The following is a 17085-nucleotide window of genomic DNA, read 5'->3' on the forward strand; positions in this document are numbered from 1 at the left end:
TCCCGCACAGATTTCTTAGCAAACCTGCAGCAAACAAAGACAGCTGAGCCTCCCTGTTTCTGTGAAAGGCTGATTTCTGTGTCTGTTCAGCCACAGGCAGAGTAGCAGGAGATGTACAAACTCTGTTCAGTTATCAAGGAAACAAATGAGCAAAGGAAAGGGCAAACACAAAAAACAGGAACTCATCAAGTAGAGAAACCTGGTGGTGACTGACAGCTACTCAGAGAATGAAACAAACCTCAGCTTAATAATATTATTTTTGTATGAGAATGTACTCCTACCTTCTTAAGGGTTTGTTCTTGTTTTCTATGTTTTCTATGTATTAGAAACATGGAAAACTATTTAACAGACATTGAGATTAGTGAACAAGGAAAGCTGCATGGAGATGCAGTGTTTTGCAGAGAAGAAAATCCTGTGCCAAAAACTCCACAAATGCTAAGGCAGAACAACTTCTCCATCTCCAAACCTGGGCCTGGAGCCTATGGAGACTTAACTAACTTGGTTAACAGCTTACCCAGCTGCTTCTTCCCTTCTCCTCCCCTCCCTCCCCACCCCAAAGCAGGATGGGAAAGGAGAACAGCATAGGCAAAAGTGAGAAAAACTTATGGATTGAGACAAAAAGAGTTTAATGACTGTTAAAAACCACCCCAAAGCAATAACAACAAAACTTAATGAAAACCCCCAGCTGATGCCAAGACAATCCCTGACCACCTTCCACTACCAGACTGATGCCAAGTCAGGTTATGGGCAATGGCTACTTTTTAAAATTGGTGATGTCTACTTTTGTTAGGAGTGACTTGTTTTGAAAGTGTGGCAGTAGAGAGGTTTTCTTATGCCTTGCTAATCTTTTTTCCTCCTATTGTGAAATGAAAATATGAATATCCTTGCCTTTGGTTTTCTTATTTTAATTATACAGAAAAAAATGTTTTTTTTTTACTAATTCACAAATCAGAGAAACTGCAAATATTTTCTTCATTTACTTGTAAGAGCAGTTTGGTTCTTTTTACTATTTATGCAAGTCTTTGCATTAAAAAAAAACACAATAGTGCTGACTATTGAATTTGGAAAAAGAATCATGCTGTGGTTATTTCTTAAGAGTAGAAAATGATTGGAGCACTAACTGTAAGATACAGCTCTAGGTTACAGACTGGTTAAACCCTACCAACTATGCTTGGATTAATACACAGCCCATCTTCTAGCTCCAAACTCAATTCAGACTCCAGCAGTGCTCAATTATCTAAAAAGAGCAATTGCCAACATATATGCTTGAAATATAATATATGCATAATGCCAATTATAAACTGACAATTAATTGCCCAATAACTTTCAGGTTGAGAAGACCTCCTGTTTCCTGTACATTCCTCTACATCTCTCAAATACTGCTCTGTGAGAATGTTTCCTCAGGGTTGTTTTGTTGTTATCCTGTTGGGTGTTTTTTACTCTGTCATTTAAAGTGCACTACTAATGGGAACACTGAGATTATCCCATGTTAATACATTTTGGCAGTGTTACTTTTCATGTCTTTATCTGAAAAAAAAACCAACAATCAAGCAAGAGAATGGATGGGTGTCCTTAATGTCCAAACAGGAACAAGAGAGTGCTCTGCTGTCTCAGAGTTATGCCAAAAAAGTGAATGTTATTGCTAGGGTTGAGCAAAATCAAGACAGCTAATTCGAAATTGAACATATGTCTTTTTAGAAACAGGTTCTGAGATTTCATTTACTTTCTCTCCAATCTCATTCGAAGAAATGCAACAGGCATTTTGCAAGATTTTAAAAGTACAAATTCCTGCTGGCGTGTGATTCAGCAAAACACATGCTAAAGATACAAAGCCGTGCTTATCTGCTGAAGTTTTAAATATATGCCTACAATCCAGAATGCTTCACAAAATCCACGTGGGCTTTGGACTCTACTGCTCTGACAAATGGAGAACATAATCAAATAAATGATGGAAGAGGCTTTTTTTTTTTTACTGCCTCCTTTCCTTTGTGACTGAGAAGCTGATATCTTCCTACTCTCACCCCCAGCAGCTGAGAGGCAGTAGAAATGTCAAAAGGGTGATGGCTGTTTCTGACAAGTCACATACCTGTTGTGTGCCACAACGACTCAACCCGGACTGCTGCAAGACAAGAACTGTGAAAAGCAAAAAAAGGATACACAGCTTTATTCATATATCACTTATTTTTCATATTATTATGTTTGAGTTGGAAATTAAGTAAATGGAGTTCATCCATACAAATTCTTCATGCTTTTTCTATCTCATTAACTCCATAGCCTGAGCAAATGAGAAATGCTTGTAAAACTGCTGTATTTTAAGTGCAGGCTGGAGACTTGAAATGCATGTAACAGAATGTGCAAGAAACTGTATTGTTCTTGTTCACTGTCATTAGTGGCCATGTAGCTTGATTCTTATGTGTAAATGACACATAATAACAAAGATTACTTTCAAAACTTACTACAGATCTTTTGCTCAGCTCATTTCTGTGGGAGATAACCCCAGATTTATTGAGATAATGCAGCAGATGTTATTCAGGGAATAACAATCCAATGGAACCAATATCTGTAAAATAATCTATTTTTCTAAATGCAAATCACATTCTCTTGAAGTTTTTCTTCACAGCACTGCCGCTTTTAGAACTCTACCTTTCTGTTATGCAATTCCTTGACACTGCAAATCATCAGCAGAACTTCACTTGATTCCATCACCCTTCCAAGCACTCAGTTTTTTCTGAATGCAGGTCTTGTTCTTTTACATGTGCCACAGAAAATTCATTGAGGGGGTCTTTTATTAATTTCAGCTCTTTTTCTGCCCTACACCATTAATTCAAATGCATTTCAGATCCAAACTCTATAGGAAGAAAATTTTTGTGTTAATACCTTGCCTAGTCTGGAAGGGACTCCTTTCTGACTACACAGCACCAACTGGAAGGATTTTTTTCTAACTCTGTGTGCCAATACCAAGGCCAGGTGGGGCTAAAACCCAACAGAAGATTCGTGACTCCTTTATTTAAACACAAACGCACTAAAATTACACCTCAGATCACCTACAAATCTGCAGAGGTCTGTGCTTCTCATACTGCTTGTAAAGTCAGTGCTTGTGGCAGAGAAGCCTCCATTCTCTGTCCATCATATCAAATACTGGAAGTACAGATTATACTACTTTCATAGGACAGGCCTTCTTGTACTGGGATATTACAGTAGCTGCATCAGTTTTTCTTAAGAAAAACAGGCATTTGATGCACAGGAATCTCCACAACAAAAACATGATTTAAAATACATCTCTTGTCCTTTACCTTTTTCTCTACAAATATTTATTGAAATTAACAGAAATTTTTGTGACTTTGTAAAGTTCAGTTATATGGAAGAAATACCTGAGTATATCAGAGGATATTTTTAAAATGGCAAACCCATATTTTTCTTTTAATGGCTATTGGTCATTGAAACATGGCCAGGATATGCCACAACTGAAAAAAACTGAGTCAGTGACGTATTGCAGCACATTGCTGTTGTCATTGTCCCATGGATTTGAAGACAATTTTCAGATCTTTTCAGTTTTAATGTCAAGGTTGGGAACACTTCAAAGTCACCTGATTTTACCTCTCGCCCTGTGTGATGGCAGTCATCATTTGCCTAAAGTGCAAAGAATTAACAGCTATAAACAAAGCCTGTCACAGGACAGCCATGAAATCCCCCCATTCTTTCTCAGACACAGTAATTTCTTCAGCTTGCTGTGTGTATTTGCAGTGAGAGAACCTCACAGCACCCTCCCTGCCACAGATGACAGCAGCTGTGACGATTCAACAGAACATCTTACATCTTTCAAGAATAAGAGTCAGTAAATTGGCAGGCCCTGGAGAAGTTCATGCCTCCACTTTTCAGGTGTGCTGTTGTATCCCCCCTAGACACACGTGTCTGGCTGTGTCTACTGAGCTCAGCTTACAGGTCTTGCAATTAATACCTTCTGAAAGCAGTAGAGAAATACCACCTCTTCTACCAAAAGGTTATTCTGTCTAGGAAAACTGGTGCTTCAATGACACCAAGAGCCTGAAAAAAACCCCAGACTTTAAGTTTAACCCCCTGCTGCCAGAGGACAGGGCAAATGAATAAACAAACATTTTATTTCTTTGATATTTTGGGGGGCAAAAGACAACCTGCAGTACTGGTTCATTTTCGGTAGGTGAAATGTTCGGAGATCCTAAAAACAATCTCCTCTGCAAGTGAGAAAAAACTCAGTGGGCATAATTTTATTCAAGTCAATATCTGCATATCTCTGTTAATGCAAGGTGCCCACCCAGCTGCTCTACCCACCCCCCCTTGCAGCTGGACAGTGGAGAGAAAAGATGGAAAACTGCTCATAGGTTGAGATAAGGCAGTTTACTAAAACAAAAGTGAAAGGTTCTGTGCTCTCGAGCAAAGAGAAAGCCTGAAGTTTTTATTCTCTACTTCCCATCAGTTAGCAAGGTCCAACCTTTTCCTGGGAAGCAGGAGTCCAGCACATGGAGCTGTTTCTCGGGAAGGTAAATGTTGTAAATAACACATCCTCCTCCCCAGTCCTCCTCCCCCGCTTGGCTTTTATCTCTGAGCTGATGTCATATGGTCTGGAATATCCCTGTGGTCAGTCTGGGGGAGCTGGCCTAGCTGTGCCTGCCCCTCGATGGCAGGGAATGTTGAGAGACAGAGCTGAGGCTGTGCCAGCCCTGCCCAGCAGCAGCCAGAACTGTTGTGTTATCTGCACCTTTCCAGCTCCCAGGGCAAAGCACAGCAATGAGGGCTGCTCTGGAAGCATGAACCCCAGCTCAGCCAGACCCACTGCACCAGCAGAGTAGGAGCATCTCCCCTGTGACCAAGTGTTTCTGATACGATTATAAAACAAAATTCTAAATATGGCACATTTGTCTCTATAGATACAGGGCTTGTTTAGATATGCAGGTCAATTTATGGGTGCAAACAGCAGCTAGAAATGAAACACATGAATATGCGAAGCATTGTTTCCCAAGCAAAATATGAATGCTGGACACAGGCAATTAAGCACTCCCTACGCTTTGTGGATGAATATGCAAATTTGACATTCAAATCAAACTTCTAAAAAAATTTCACCCAAGTTAAAACACTAAGAACATAAGCAGTCCAAAGCTTAAGTCTTTTTGCTCTAACTTTAATTACTTGCCATAATTTCAGCTAAGGGCAAGGCACTTTAGTACGTTATCATTCTGCTCCTCCCAACTGTTTCAAAAGTCAAGTGCAGTTTTCCCTGACACATCACATAGCGGATGGAATTTTTAGATGGAGAATTTACAGCAGAGCAGCATGGAGGGAATTCATTATAGCTGCAAGAAGGAAGTCACTGGAAGAAGGTGACAGTATTGTTTGCATAATAGGTTTGCCTGTTGCAAGCTAAGAGTAACTACTGAACTGCCTTAATAAATTACATATATTTTTCAGTAGTTAAAGAGAAGCTGGAAGAAAGAGGATCAAAAGGTTGATCGTATGAAGTAGAAAAATATATTATGGGATAAGCTGTTAAAATGTATTTACCAACACAGATATACGCTGCTGTTAAATGCAGATTTACACCACAAAGGGCTCTAAGCACTCTAATTCAGGGCCACAAGGCTTCTGGGAAGGGAGAATTTGATGTGCCACTCCCCCCTCACATGATTCTGCTGCAGACAGGGTCCCAATCTGGATTTAGCATTTTTGGTGGTGATGTAAGTTTCTGCCTTATTCAAGTACAGTTTTGTTCCATTGTTTGTGACTGCAGTACTCTGCCTAAAATTAGATTTTATAATATCATATTTTAAGGCCATAGATTATTAACACCACTGAACAAAAGGCATCATAATCCTCTAGAACCCTTTAACTCTGCTTTAGAATGATTTTGAGGGCTCAAATCAAACTGTGGTGGCAATTAGGTCTTGGAGTTGACCACAGGGGAAGATCTGTGTTGTAATTCCAAAGAAATTTTTTAACCTTTTGGTAATGGACATAATGTTTTCTGAGCAGCCTATTCCTGTGGAATGTGGCAAGGGGCTGGAGTTAGATCATCTTTAAGGTCCCTTCCCAAATGAACTATTCCATAATTCCGTGATTCCATGAAGTGAATAAAATCAGAGTGTTCTTGTTACATTTAAAGTGGAAAAGAACGGGAAGAGTTGATACTACCTGAGGAAACCGAGTTGTCCTGCTCTGTAGGTGAAAGAAAGTGGCAGGGAGGGAAAGAGAGCACAGTGAAATAAGGACTAGATTATCTCCACTTTACCTCTGGATGCTATGAAATGGAAACTCCACCTTATTGTCTGAGCCAAAGACTAGTGAAGTCAATCTCTTTTATAGGGAGGGTGAAGTTGGTCAGACTTAGAATCCACCTTGGCTGATTAAAGCTACCTTTGGTGTGAATGAGCTGCAAAGCAAGTTCAGCCTAGGACATCACTAGAGAGAAGAAGAAACCTGAAGAAAAGAGCAGAAAGGCATTAGCACAGCAGCAAACCTCTTCTCATACATTTGGAGTGTCTCTCTGTGCCACGCATGCAGTACAAAGGTCCGATGGACATTGCAGTACCGAACGCTGCCATGACGATGCTGCTGCCCGTGTGCACCCCGGCGCTGTTGGTCCATCCCAGTCACACCCTACGTTTGTCCTTTCCTCCGAGTTTTTAATTAGTCTTAGGAAATGGATAGGACCCTTACTGTATGTCTTGAATCTCAAGTCTGTTTGATGTGTAGGCTTGGTGTGTAGCAGTCTTTGTTAGGAAACGCACAATATTTGCATAAACAGGCTGACCTTTTAAACCGGCATTTTGTCAGAAGGAGCTGAAGGGGAGGAGATAAGAGGAGAGAGGGGACACAGAAGCCTTTGCTACCTGTTGCTGTAAGAGAAATCATATCCTGAGGCAAAGAGACCTTTTGTTTTTATAACTGCATAAGGAATCGTATATATGTCTACATGTTTAACATCTTCTACTCTTGAAATACACTGAATTTTATTTTTTTTACACACTGTATCATCCTTCCGACACTCCTTTTCTTACGTCCTCGCTAAAGAAAAAAATCAATAAAGCCCCCAGCAGCATAAATCATTGCTAAGATCAGCTCACTCCACTGAGCAATTCGTGGAGTGAATTCGTGAGCATAAAAATGATTAAATATGCAGAGAGGAGCAAACCAATTTGATGCCAAAGGAATCTTGAGTTTCTGCAGTTTCCGATTTTTTCCTAGCAGATTCTGGAAACATAAAACTGCCAGATTGGCAAACAGGCAAGAATGCTTCACACTGGTAATTACAGAGATAATAGAAAGAAGACAAAAAGCTTCTTAATAAAAAAACCCAGAAGTTACTCTCTCTGTTAAAGACCACATACAGCACAGCAGACAAGCTGGTGTAATGCTGGTGATCACTCCATATTGCCTGGCACATACATCACATAATCCGCACGGTTACTGTGCTTATTGATGCTGCTAAGCATGAGGTGCACACGGCCGTGCTACACGGCAGGGATGCCGAAGCTCCGTATTGGTCTGCACGCTGTTCCCTGACACGGACCGGCTTCCAGTTTACTCACGCTAAGCTCTCAGCCGAGCTGTACCCGGGGAAAAGCATTTTATTAGCCGTGAACGCATGTCTGCTCACAGCACGGGTGTAGAAGAGGGACCAGGAGAAGGGGGGACATACATCAAGCTCCATAAATGCTGCCGCTGCCTCCCTCTACCCCACACGCCTTCAAATTCCGCACACATTCTGGAGTCACCATGCGAGGAAAAGGGTGATTTTTCCACCGAGCCAGGTCATTATTTCCACGCCAAGAGCCTGGAAGCATCGAGAAGCGGCGGAAATGAAGGGGCGATGCTCCGCTTACCCGAGGCAGGAGAGAAACGCGGGTGATGAGCAGAGACATTTCCGCCCATCCCCTCTCCCCCACAAACGCTCCTCGTCCCTGTGCAGCTCCCACAAGCAGCTTCCCCGCTCCAGGATCTCTGCAGCCCTTTGGTGCCGGGCTCGGAGGGAGAGCGGCGCCTGGCGGGGAGGATGCGGGGCACCGGCGGGGAGGAGGGCTGCAGAAAATACGAAATAAAAAGATGAGAAACAAAAGGCTGGCCGAGGTTTGGGGGCCAGGTATATTCTTACCCGGTCGGTATCGCCGCCGTGGTTCGTTGGGTTGCGGGTGCAGGAGGAGGAGGAGGAGGAGGAGGAAGAGGAGGAGGAGGCGGAGGAAGAGAGGCTGGTGCCGCGCCACCCGCAGCCTGCGGGCGCGCTGTCCCCGTGCTGAGCCCGGTCCCCGCCGTGTCCCGGCCCCGGGAGCTTCCCCCGGGCAATCGCTCCCCCCACCTCGGTCTCGGCTCCCCGCGTCCCCTCCGCCGCTCGCCCCCGCCCCGAGGGCAGCGTCACTGCCCGGCCCCCGGCCGCGGCTGCCGGGATCAGCCCCCGGCGCTCTCCGGCCCTCCCGGCTCGCTGCGGCCTCCGGCTCCTCGGTGCGGTCTTGTCTGTGTTCCACCTGTGTGGGCAAAACCCCTCTCCTCCTGCCTGCGGCTGAAATCCCACAATCTGTTATTTTTTCCTCGAGAATCGCTTCCATCACCACCAAAACCCCCCATATCTATCCCAGCGAATCCCATCCCTCTTCGCAATTCCTCTTGCTGTTCAGGTTTGCTTCCCTCTCTCCTCCTCCTTCTCTCCTCCCTCTTTCCCCCCTTTTGGGTTCGGAGCCTCTCTCTGCCCTACACACACGCACAGACAGGCACGCACAGTGTAAATGGGTTGTCACACACACAGAACCGCTGCTGGTTCCCAAAGTCCCCCCACCCTGCTCAGCCTTCCTCTAGCTTGAAGCCGCAGATCATGGACTATATGCTTGGAGCCGGGATGCGTTTTATTTCCAGCCGCTTCGCCTCCTGCAATTTCACCCGGTGAGTAGGTTTGATTTCGCGTTCAGGTGGCGTGTTTCCAACAGGAAGGACACTAAAAACAGCAGGGAAAAATAAAAAGAAAAGATCAATTAAAAAAAGTTTTTCTTCCCCTTGCTCCTGAACGGGCTGACTCCACTTTCTAAACTCGAAGGAATTAGGAAACAACAGTTCCCTGCCCACATTCATTCCCAGTCACCGCGCTCGGCGCTGATTGCAGCGCGCACCGCAGCTTCCAGAGCCTTCACCTTTCCACTGCTTATTCATCACATTTTATTAATGTTTCCATCAGGCATGGTACCTGCTCCATTCCCCGGGTTAACCCTTGCAGTGGCTCGCGTAGACTCTGGAAGGGCTCGGTGTTTCTCCCCGTGCCGGGGAAAGGACAGGATTGCTGGTGGCTGAGGGAACCGGGAGCGTGCCTGAGGAATGTCTGGGAACCTGCGGGGGGAGACCAGGTAGAAAAGTTAATTGCTCTTCCCCATCCCCTGAAGAACTTGGACAGGATCGGGGGCGGAGAAGATTCTCCAGAAGGGATAGGAAAGGATTTCCAGACCCATGTCGTCTCGCATGTGCTGGGAGGTGGCGGTGGCCGGGCGGCGCGCCTGGGGGCGGCCGGGGGTGCGGGACAGCAGCGGGGTCCGCAGCCGGGGCTTCTGTCCTGCGGCTGCCTGGGCTTCTCTCCAGCCTCTGCCGCCCCTCGCTCCGCGCCCTTTCCTCACTTCTCTATCCCATCGCACCTGATTTGATTTATCACTATTTTTGGGCATACCTGTATTTTTCGCTGGCCAAAAATTGGCTCCTGAGGAGCGCAGGAAAACGTACGCCCACCTATACATGTACCTGATGTAGAGGTAGATGGTAGAAGTCGGGCTCTTGAATCAAGTAGGGGCTTCTTTGAAAGAAAAAGACAGAAGAACCAAGGCAAATAAACACGTTACATTAAAAAAAAAAAAAAAAAAAAAAAAAAAGGTCAAGTGCCTTCAGAGTGCTATTTGTGGTTGATACTTCCAGGATTTCGGTGTCTCTAATTAGCGGCAGAGATCCACCCACGGTCCATAGCAGAAGGTAGGGAGGAAACATGTTATCTCTGGCGCGGAGGTATTGACTGGGCTCCGTGTACCCCTGTCGTTTGGGTGCAGGATAAGTGTGCGTGTGTGTGTGTCTGGGTGTGCGCGGTCATGTCTCCAAAGCACTACCTGCAGAGATCACAAGGAAGGTGCTAAAGACTTGCAAGCAGGTAGAGATGCCAGGGAGAAATAACAAGATCCGAATTTATTGCCTGGTGGCAAGCAGAAGAAGGGAAAGACCAATTCAATGCCAGTGTGTGCCCCCCCCCCTTGTTCTTCCCTCCACCCTCCCCCTCCCCGTCCTACTGCTTCCCCCCTCGGCCGCCAGATTGCTGGCTGATGTCTGGAAAGGAGTAGTGAAAAAGCCCTTCAAGTGTGGGATTCCTTCCTCCAGCTTCTCTCGTCTCCCACCAGCTCGAAGCCCCCATGCGTACTTATCTCCTTCCACCTCAGCGTCCTTCTCCTGGAGACTCCAGCAGATTTTCCCATTCCCGCTGACTTGCCCCTCTGCCTCCACCTCCTCCTGCCCCGGCCCTTTCCACGCGACTGAGGTGATTAACCAAATCCCAGACATTTCTCCTGAATTACCCTCCTCTGGAGCTGCTGCTGCCGGGATCCTCCCGCACCTGGCTGCTCAGGAAAGTTTCCGTGCAGTCATGCCCCCTTCCCTCCCTAGGCAGGGATTGCGTTTCAAAACCTCTACCTTGATTTTTAATTTCCCCCCCCCCCCCCCCCCCCACCAAAACCTTTAGGAAAGAAAAAGCCCCAAAACAAACCGGCAAGTCCAGAGGGGATTTATGTTATAGTGGGAATAGCTCAGCCAGTGAGCATCTCCTTGCTGTGCTGCTTAAACGTTACCGCTCTGCAGAAGAGATTTATGTGCCCATCAGCAGAATATTTAAGACCACTCGATATTCCCTCTGCTGACGGGGATGGGAGATGGTAAACCACAGGATGAGGGGAGAGGAGTTGTTTAGCTCACAGGCACTGTGACGGATGGCAGTAAAACGGTGTCTGGGCAGCAAAAGTGACACACGTTGGAGCGGGTGGCATTTCTGTACTCAGCGGAAGGCGAGGGCATACACATCAACCTCTTTGCATACAACAAATAAATCAAACAACGTGGGCTTAATGGGCGATTGCAACAAGCGAGAGTCAGGCGTGGTAAATAGAGAAGATTCCCACTACCCTTGATTTCCAGCATTCCGCACCCCCAGCCCAGGGATACCTTCTTCTTACATGGGGCTGGATGACTCAGAAAAAACAGAGGAATACCGGGCAGCAACCGGGCTGTTTTTGCTTTGCAGTAGTTGGCTCTTTTGCTTTTTGTACAATACATTGGCGGTGTGGAAATACCTCCCGAGCCCCGCGGCCCATTCCTGAGAGAATGCTCCCAAACACATCTCTTCCCTGTATTTAGATGTCCAGGTTCCCTACTTGCCCATGTCTGGGTTCACTGCCAAGGATTACCTCCATCTCTCCTGAAGCTGCGTGGATCTGGGACTCCCTGTTGGCCGGGAGTTAATTTCCCAATTTCCCATACTGGCGGTGGCAGACGAACACCCAGGGAGATGGCTCTGGCAGAGGGAACACCTTTAAGGATGCGTGTCAGCGTCCAGCCTGCCTTCTCAGCTTCCCGGGCTTAATCTGCCCCGCTCCCCCGTGCGCCCCCGGGGCAGGTCCCGGGGGAAGGGGCGGAGGGGCCGGTGACAAGGCGTTGTTCGGGGGGGGATCACGCCGCCCTCCCCGGCAGCAGGAGGGGCTGCTCCGGCTCCGGGCGGAGCGAGCACCGGCAGCCGGGCGGCAGCGCTCGGCTGGGCTGCGGGACCCCCGGCTCTCCCCCCGCAGCCTCTCCCCATCCTCGGCAGCCTAGGGCAGCTCGTTCTGTGGGGGAAAGGGAGAACACTCCCCTGCAGGGAGCCGTGCGTGCCCCGCAGCCGCCAGCCCGCCCGGGCCCGGCGGGGCCGCCCGCAGAGGGAGCGGAGGCTGCACCGCAAAGAGTTAACGCGGGGCTGCAGGGTGCTCCAGGCAGGAGTCCTGTGTGCGCCTCCGACATGCACCAGCCAATCCTAGAGACAGCAGCGTGAGCTAGATGTAGCATGCTGTGAGAAGGGAGGTGAAGAAAATAGGGTGTAAACTGTCACCGTACACCGCGAGGCAGACCTGCTTTTTTTGGGCTACGATTTCTTAGAGACTTGGAGACCATCATGCATTTAAAAAGGTAAGGGTTTTGTTACCAACAGTCTGGATTGTGATTCACTGCCGGATTCAAGTGCATTTTCCGTGTAGCTTTCATTTAGTGATAAATTGTGTAGCGCAGAGTGGGAAGAAAGTGGAATGTGGCATGATTTACTGTTCGGGAGTCATTTTGAAATACTATGTCAGCTTCGAGTTATAATGATTTCATGTAGAGATTAAGCAAGTGAATGCATGTGAAGTAAAGTGAATTCATGACTGGCAGAGAAATGTAGTGTATGTGATAAGAGAAGTCTGTTCTGTTTTAGCAGCAGAATCAGTTATGGATCCACATGAAATGAAGGCTGGTGTGAGATAGACCTGATTTTGGGAAAATGTAGAGAGTAATTCAGAGGCATGTATCTGACAAGCAAGTCTGTCAGAAAAAACAAAAATAACTTCATTCCTAGAAAAAAAACCCCTTGCTTATGAAATAAAACATCACGAAAGAATGCTATAAAAAGAAATGAAGTCAGAACCTTACAGAGTCTGTATGTTCAGAGATGAGTGACTCTGACACATTAAGTGTACAGAGATAAAGCTAGAGTGGCCCTGCTTACATTTACAGCATATAAGAAATAACTTCAGAGGAGCAATCCGTTTAGATATCAGACTTCACAGACTGCTGTCATTGCTCAACTCCATCCCTACGAGGAGTTACTCATTTTAAATAGGTGCTCTATCAGCTTTACCACAAGACCAGCTTTGGGAATAGAAACATTTGACTGGATCTCTTCCTCTCTGTATCTAAGCATAGCAACAGACCCTCGCTCTCAGATGCTGTTGCAGTGCTAATCAGCAGAGTTCCATCCAGAAACTACCTACCAATTCTTGCCTCCAACCATTTTTCTCTCTTAAGATGTGTATAATTTAAGCAGGGGAGGAATATAAAAAAAGATCTGTGATATTTTCTGTAAACGGATCCACCTCCAGTGAGAGCAAACCTCCCCAACAGATGCTGAGTTCACCGGAGTCGTGTTTGGGGTGCTTGTTCATGAAATGCTGAAACCCTGTGAGTGAAAACGTTAACTAGGAAACATGAAAACAAGCAGCTGAATGTTTTTACAGAGCTCAGTGCAGAAGGTAGCATTTGTACAACAAGCCAACAAAACAACTTGAGAATCTTCAAGTGATGTAATCATCCTATCTTATCCTTTCCTATTTTTTTTTTTACTACTCTCTGAATGCCTTTGTGAAGAATTAATTACAGAAGTCAATTCATTGGTTACACCGTGTCCAAAAAATTAGTTTTTAGTCACATAGATTGCAGTGACTTTCTACTCCACTCAGTCCCAGACAATGATTTATGGGACTAAAACATTTTTACTTAATTTGTATTAATTCAAAATAGTATCTAATTGTGATCAGTCTATTTCTTGCTTTAAATGCAGCACCCATTGAAAACAAAAGGAAGATCTTTTTACCAGCAAGTTTGCTTCTTCAGCAGTTTTTGAAAATCGAAATGGAAAACTGGATGATCAAACTCCTTACCTAAGTTTTCCTTAGAAGAAAGAGAGTGATGGAAGGTATTAGGTGATAGTTTCTGGAAACATTGTTTTCTAGCTCTCAGGCATACCTAGTGCACCTCTTTCTTAATCCTCCCAAAGCTTCACCTCTCTTTAAAACCAGAAGTAGACATTTTTTTACTCTCCTGAAACACTAGTAATCTCATATGGGAGCAAAATCACCAGAAATGCACTTTGACAAACAGAGCCCAAGTGCTCTTTGAGAAAGGTTGCCCTGAAACCACTGTCCTGTTAGAGCTACAGGTAGTAGACTACAGCCAGTCATTTCATGGGGAAGTTACCTAACTTCTTCTTGATCTCATCCTATATCATTATAGGAGAACATTTTTAAAAAATATATTTGCAACTACATTCTCTTCATATCATTGTTTTCCTTTTGCTCAATATATGTGCATTCAGTGAGGGCCTGATCTTGGAGAATTAAAGGAGATCAGAAAATCCCGATTAACTTCAATAAAAGCCAGATCAATTTCCAAAACAATATTTTGGAACCAAAATGAACTTCAGATTTAGAAGAAAAAAAAGTGAGCATCATGAAGTTACATGCTGCGTACTGAGCAGTGGGAGCCTTTGCACATCTTGAATCAAAGAATATTAAAATACTAAAGAACTGAAGAATTTGTGACGTGATCTTACATTGGTCTAGGCCTCAGTACTTTTTCATCATTGATAAATCAACATTTTCTGTGTGATGTTGAGGAATATTGAGAGAGTCCCACTGAGATGCAGGTCATCAGCACTTTGTGGCTCAAGTCATCACCCTGCTGAAAACTGCAGTGTGAATAAATTTGGTCTTCTAGATTTGAAATTACTAATTTATCTGTACCACAGTTTGTGTGCATAGACAAAAATAGTTTTTATATAGATAGATATAAATACGCATGATATGCACTACACATCCCTCCACACCCATGGTCTGTATAATCACTTTTTTGCCCTGGCTCATACCATGGGAATGATTATTTAGCCCAGTCTGTTTCCCATCTCCCACTGAAAGTCTTCACCTGCTCCATGTGCCACAAAAAAAATGTGCTGAGGACACTCTACCACATCAGAGCTTTTCAATTCTAACTAATGAGCCTCTCACAAAGGCCACAGATTCTGTTCCACCTTCAGAAGATGATTGACCAGGCAATATATATTGTTAGCTAAATTAACACTATTAAACTGTAGTGGTTTCTCTTATAATGAGGTGAGATCGTAAGGCTCGTGTGTCAGATGCCTTTATTGTAACAGTTACATTAATGGGGAAAAATTCTGCTCATTTGCAGTAACACCTTTACTGCTACATCCACCAGCACTTGATTAATGAGAAAAGTGGTTTGTAAGGCACTTATTATACATTGGCAAGTAAAGGATGTAAATCTGGGGACTCAGAGCACTGCTCTATACCCTCAATCTCATATTATTCATAACTACTGAGAATTCTGTGTTCTGAAATAATTTAGCTCTTTCAGTACTCATAAATCTACTGGAAATAACAAAAACACCTGGTTAACTGAACATTGATGTCACTGAAGTCAAATGGGATTATTAAAATCCATTACAAATTTTACTTCTTAGTATTTCCTTTTTTTCTTTTTGTTCTTTTATTTGATATCTGTTTCTAAGGAGGCATACCATCACTAGTGAAAAACACTGCTAAACGCTGAAAAACAGCATCATGGATGGGCATGGCAGCCCAAGTGTATATTTTTATTTCACTGTTTTTCACCTAAAACATTATGGATCCCCATTCATTAACAATTTTCTGGATAGACAGAACACATATTCATTACAACAATTTCAATATTGAATAATTCTATATGATTTTTACTTAATGTGCTGCCCTAAAGGTTAAAACTGCTGTAGTTAAGGACAGGGATGATACTACCTCTTTTTCTCCAGAACGTGTAGCTGCTCAGCATTTCTTGGATGAATTCCCTTGTTCCTTTAGGTGTGTACCAATATTTCTAAGGAAGATGCTTGTTTAGGTAAAGCAGCACTGTTTATGCAGGTCGAGACTCATCCTGCTGCCAGTCTCTGGAGACTGGGGATTTATTTCACGCAGAGCCATTAGTTGGTGATGTTCTCTTTCTAAGTCACTACTCCTGTGGGATGTGAATCTGACTCATTGGCTTAAAAAGTAAAAGCTTTAGTAACTACCTAAGTACCCTTTAAGCTGTCTGTTAGCTTGAGTTTATTAGATTGATTCACATTAGTTGAAGAAATGGTAGTGGCTTTTTTTTTTTTAAGTACTCTTATTTTTATAAAAAGAGTTTAACTTCTTCATGCTGGCTTGTTGTGGCCAGGCAAAGTCTAGCACATTTGGTCTGTCTTTCTGGAAAAATAGGCTATAATGAAAAAAACTGATGATCCTCATACTCAGAGAGACTGCAGTGATCTGTAATTCCTCATAAACTGATGTGTGTCTCTCATTCAGCACTGTACAAGTACTACTGAAAGTTTAAAGCTCCTTTACAAATTTATACTAAATAAGAATGTGTTTTTCTATGAGCTACAACAAGAAATAGTGACAATTTTGTACTTAGGCGGTTTTAGACTGGGTTATATCTAAATTAAAACAGTAGAGAGATTGCAATTCCTGATGCAAACTCAGACCTTCACTCCTTGTGGCATGATATTCATAAGAAAGACATATTTTAGCAGACAGACTTTTTTTTTCTCTCTAATTTTGCAATTTCTTTTAATCTTGTCAAAAATCAAGCCTTGCAAGGCAGCTTTGGTGCTAGATTTATGTGAGATAGCAGGCTGCCCAGTACACATAATTATTACTTGTACAATCAAGCTTTATCCATCCTGTGCTGCAATTAGCCCCAGACTGGTTTGTCAGAGCTTGAATCTTTGCTCAGTCAGCCATAAAGTCCCTACTCTTGCTATAAAAAATTAATAGCTATAACATGAACATTTAAGAGGATCTGGCTACTGCCCATGCAGTGGCTACAGGCTTGGAACGCTGCGGCAAAGGGATTGTGGAAAAATAATGCAACAGTTTTGAGGAGGGCTAGCTGTAGAACAATGGTCTCTTGAAGCTTCTAGGAGTCCTGCCTTGGGAGCTGGCACAACAGGTGGTGTAAGTTTGTTGTTTCTTCCTGCTAGAATAAATAAGTTGAAGATGAGGAACCTGAAAAGAGTTTTAACCATTCATTTACATCTGTTGAAAGCCATGTACACCATCTGTGAAATCAGCTGTAAAATATGCAGTGAGATCTGGAGCACTTTTGTCTGAAAGATGTAATAAAGGTGCAAAATAAAAACATTACCATTCTATTAGATATCATTGTTAAGGAATAAAATAGATAAAATAATCCATTCTTCTTGCAAGACATCCAGAAAAATGCATTGAAAGAAAAACT

The 17085-nt window shown here is 44.0% G+C and overlaps 3 protein-coding genes across 22 annotated transcripts in view; 1 reads left to right on the forward strand and 2 right to left on the reverse strand.

Annotated features, from left to right (window-relative positions):
• LOC148222864 (uncharacterized) overlaps positions 1-8589 on the reverse strand; it is a 63168-nt gene extending 54579 nt beyond the window's left edge. The window contains exons 1-4 of the mRNA XM_088170382.1: positions 8537-8589; positions 8123-8489; positions 7854-8049; positions 2087-2133 (exon numbers count right to left, since the gene is read on the reverse strand). Of these exons, the coding sequence (XP_088026508.1) occupies positions 2087-2133; positions 7854-8049; positions 8123-8489; positions 8537-8589 (663 nt within the window). The remainder of the gene's footprint in view (positions 1-2086; positions 2134-7853; positions 8050-8122; positions 8490-8536) is intronic.
• Positions 8389-17085, forward strand: part of BRINP3 (BMP/retinoic acid inducible neural specific 3) — a 195337-nt gene continuing 186640 nt past the window's right edge. The window contains exon 1 of one of the 2 annotated variants that reach the window (XM_014884307.2): positions 8389-8901. The gene's annotated coding sequence lies outside the window, so the exon portion shown is untranslated. Of the gene's footprint in view, positions 8902-11724; positions 12190-17085 lie in introns of those variants that run through there. The other variant, XM_014884306.2, reaches the window with a different exon arrangement.
• On the reverse strand, positions 8847-11669 carry LOC148222865 (uncharacterized). Of its 19 annotated transcripts, XR_015805515.1 has the most exons (6): positions 11439-11669; positions 10951-11061; positions 10745-10830; positions 9671-10640; positions 9200-9339; positions 8847-8953 (listed from the first exon to the last, which is right to left on the reverse strand). XR_015805515.1 is itself a non-coding variant. In XM_088170194.1 (5 exons), exons 2-4 carry the CDS (start codon positions 10540-10542, stop codon positions 9217-9219), a joined length of 315 nt encoding a protein of 104 aa, XP_088026320.1. In that variant the 5' UTR covers positions 10543-10640; positions 10745-11432; the 3' UTR covers positions 8847-8953; positions 9200-9216. The 19 variants fall into 19 exon arrangements, 4 of the variants coding, with proteins under 4 accessions (XP_088026320.1, XP_088026322.1, XP_088026323.1 ...); XR_015805516.1 differs by lacking the exon at positions 10951-11061; XR_015805513.1 differs by having other exon boundaries at positions 10745-11061.

Source organism: Sturnus vulgaris, chromosome 9 (genome assembly GCF_052056855.1).
Source record: "Sturnus vulgaris isolate bStuVul1 chromosome 9, bStuVul1.hap1, whole genome shotgun sequence".
Classification (NCBI taxonomy): Eukaryota; Metazoa; Chordata; class Aves; order Passeriformes; family Sturnidae; genus Sturnus; species Sturnus vulgaris.

Excerpts from the sequence above, each read along its gene's own strand:
- LOC148222865 (XM_088170194.1), bottom strand. The coding sequence starts at position 10,542 with ATGTCTGGGATTTGGTTAATCACCTCAGTCGCGTGGAAAGGGCCGGGG. Across the intron at positions 9,794-10,402 it reads GCTGAGGTGGAAGGAGATAA|AAGCCCCTACTTGATTCAAG; the intron begins GTACGCATGGGG and ends TTTCTTTCAAAG. Across the intron at positions 9,340-9,741 it reads ACCATCTACCTCTACATCAG|GTTCCCAGACATTCCTCAGG; the intron begins GTACATGTATAG and ends CTCCCCCCGCAG.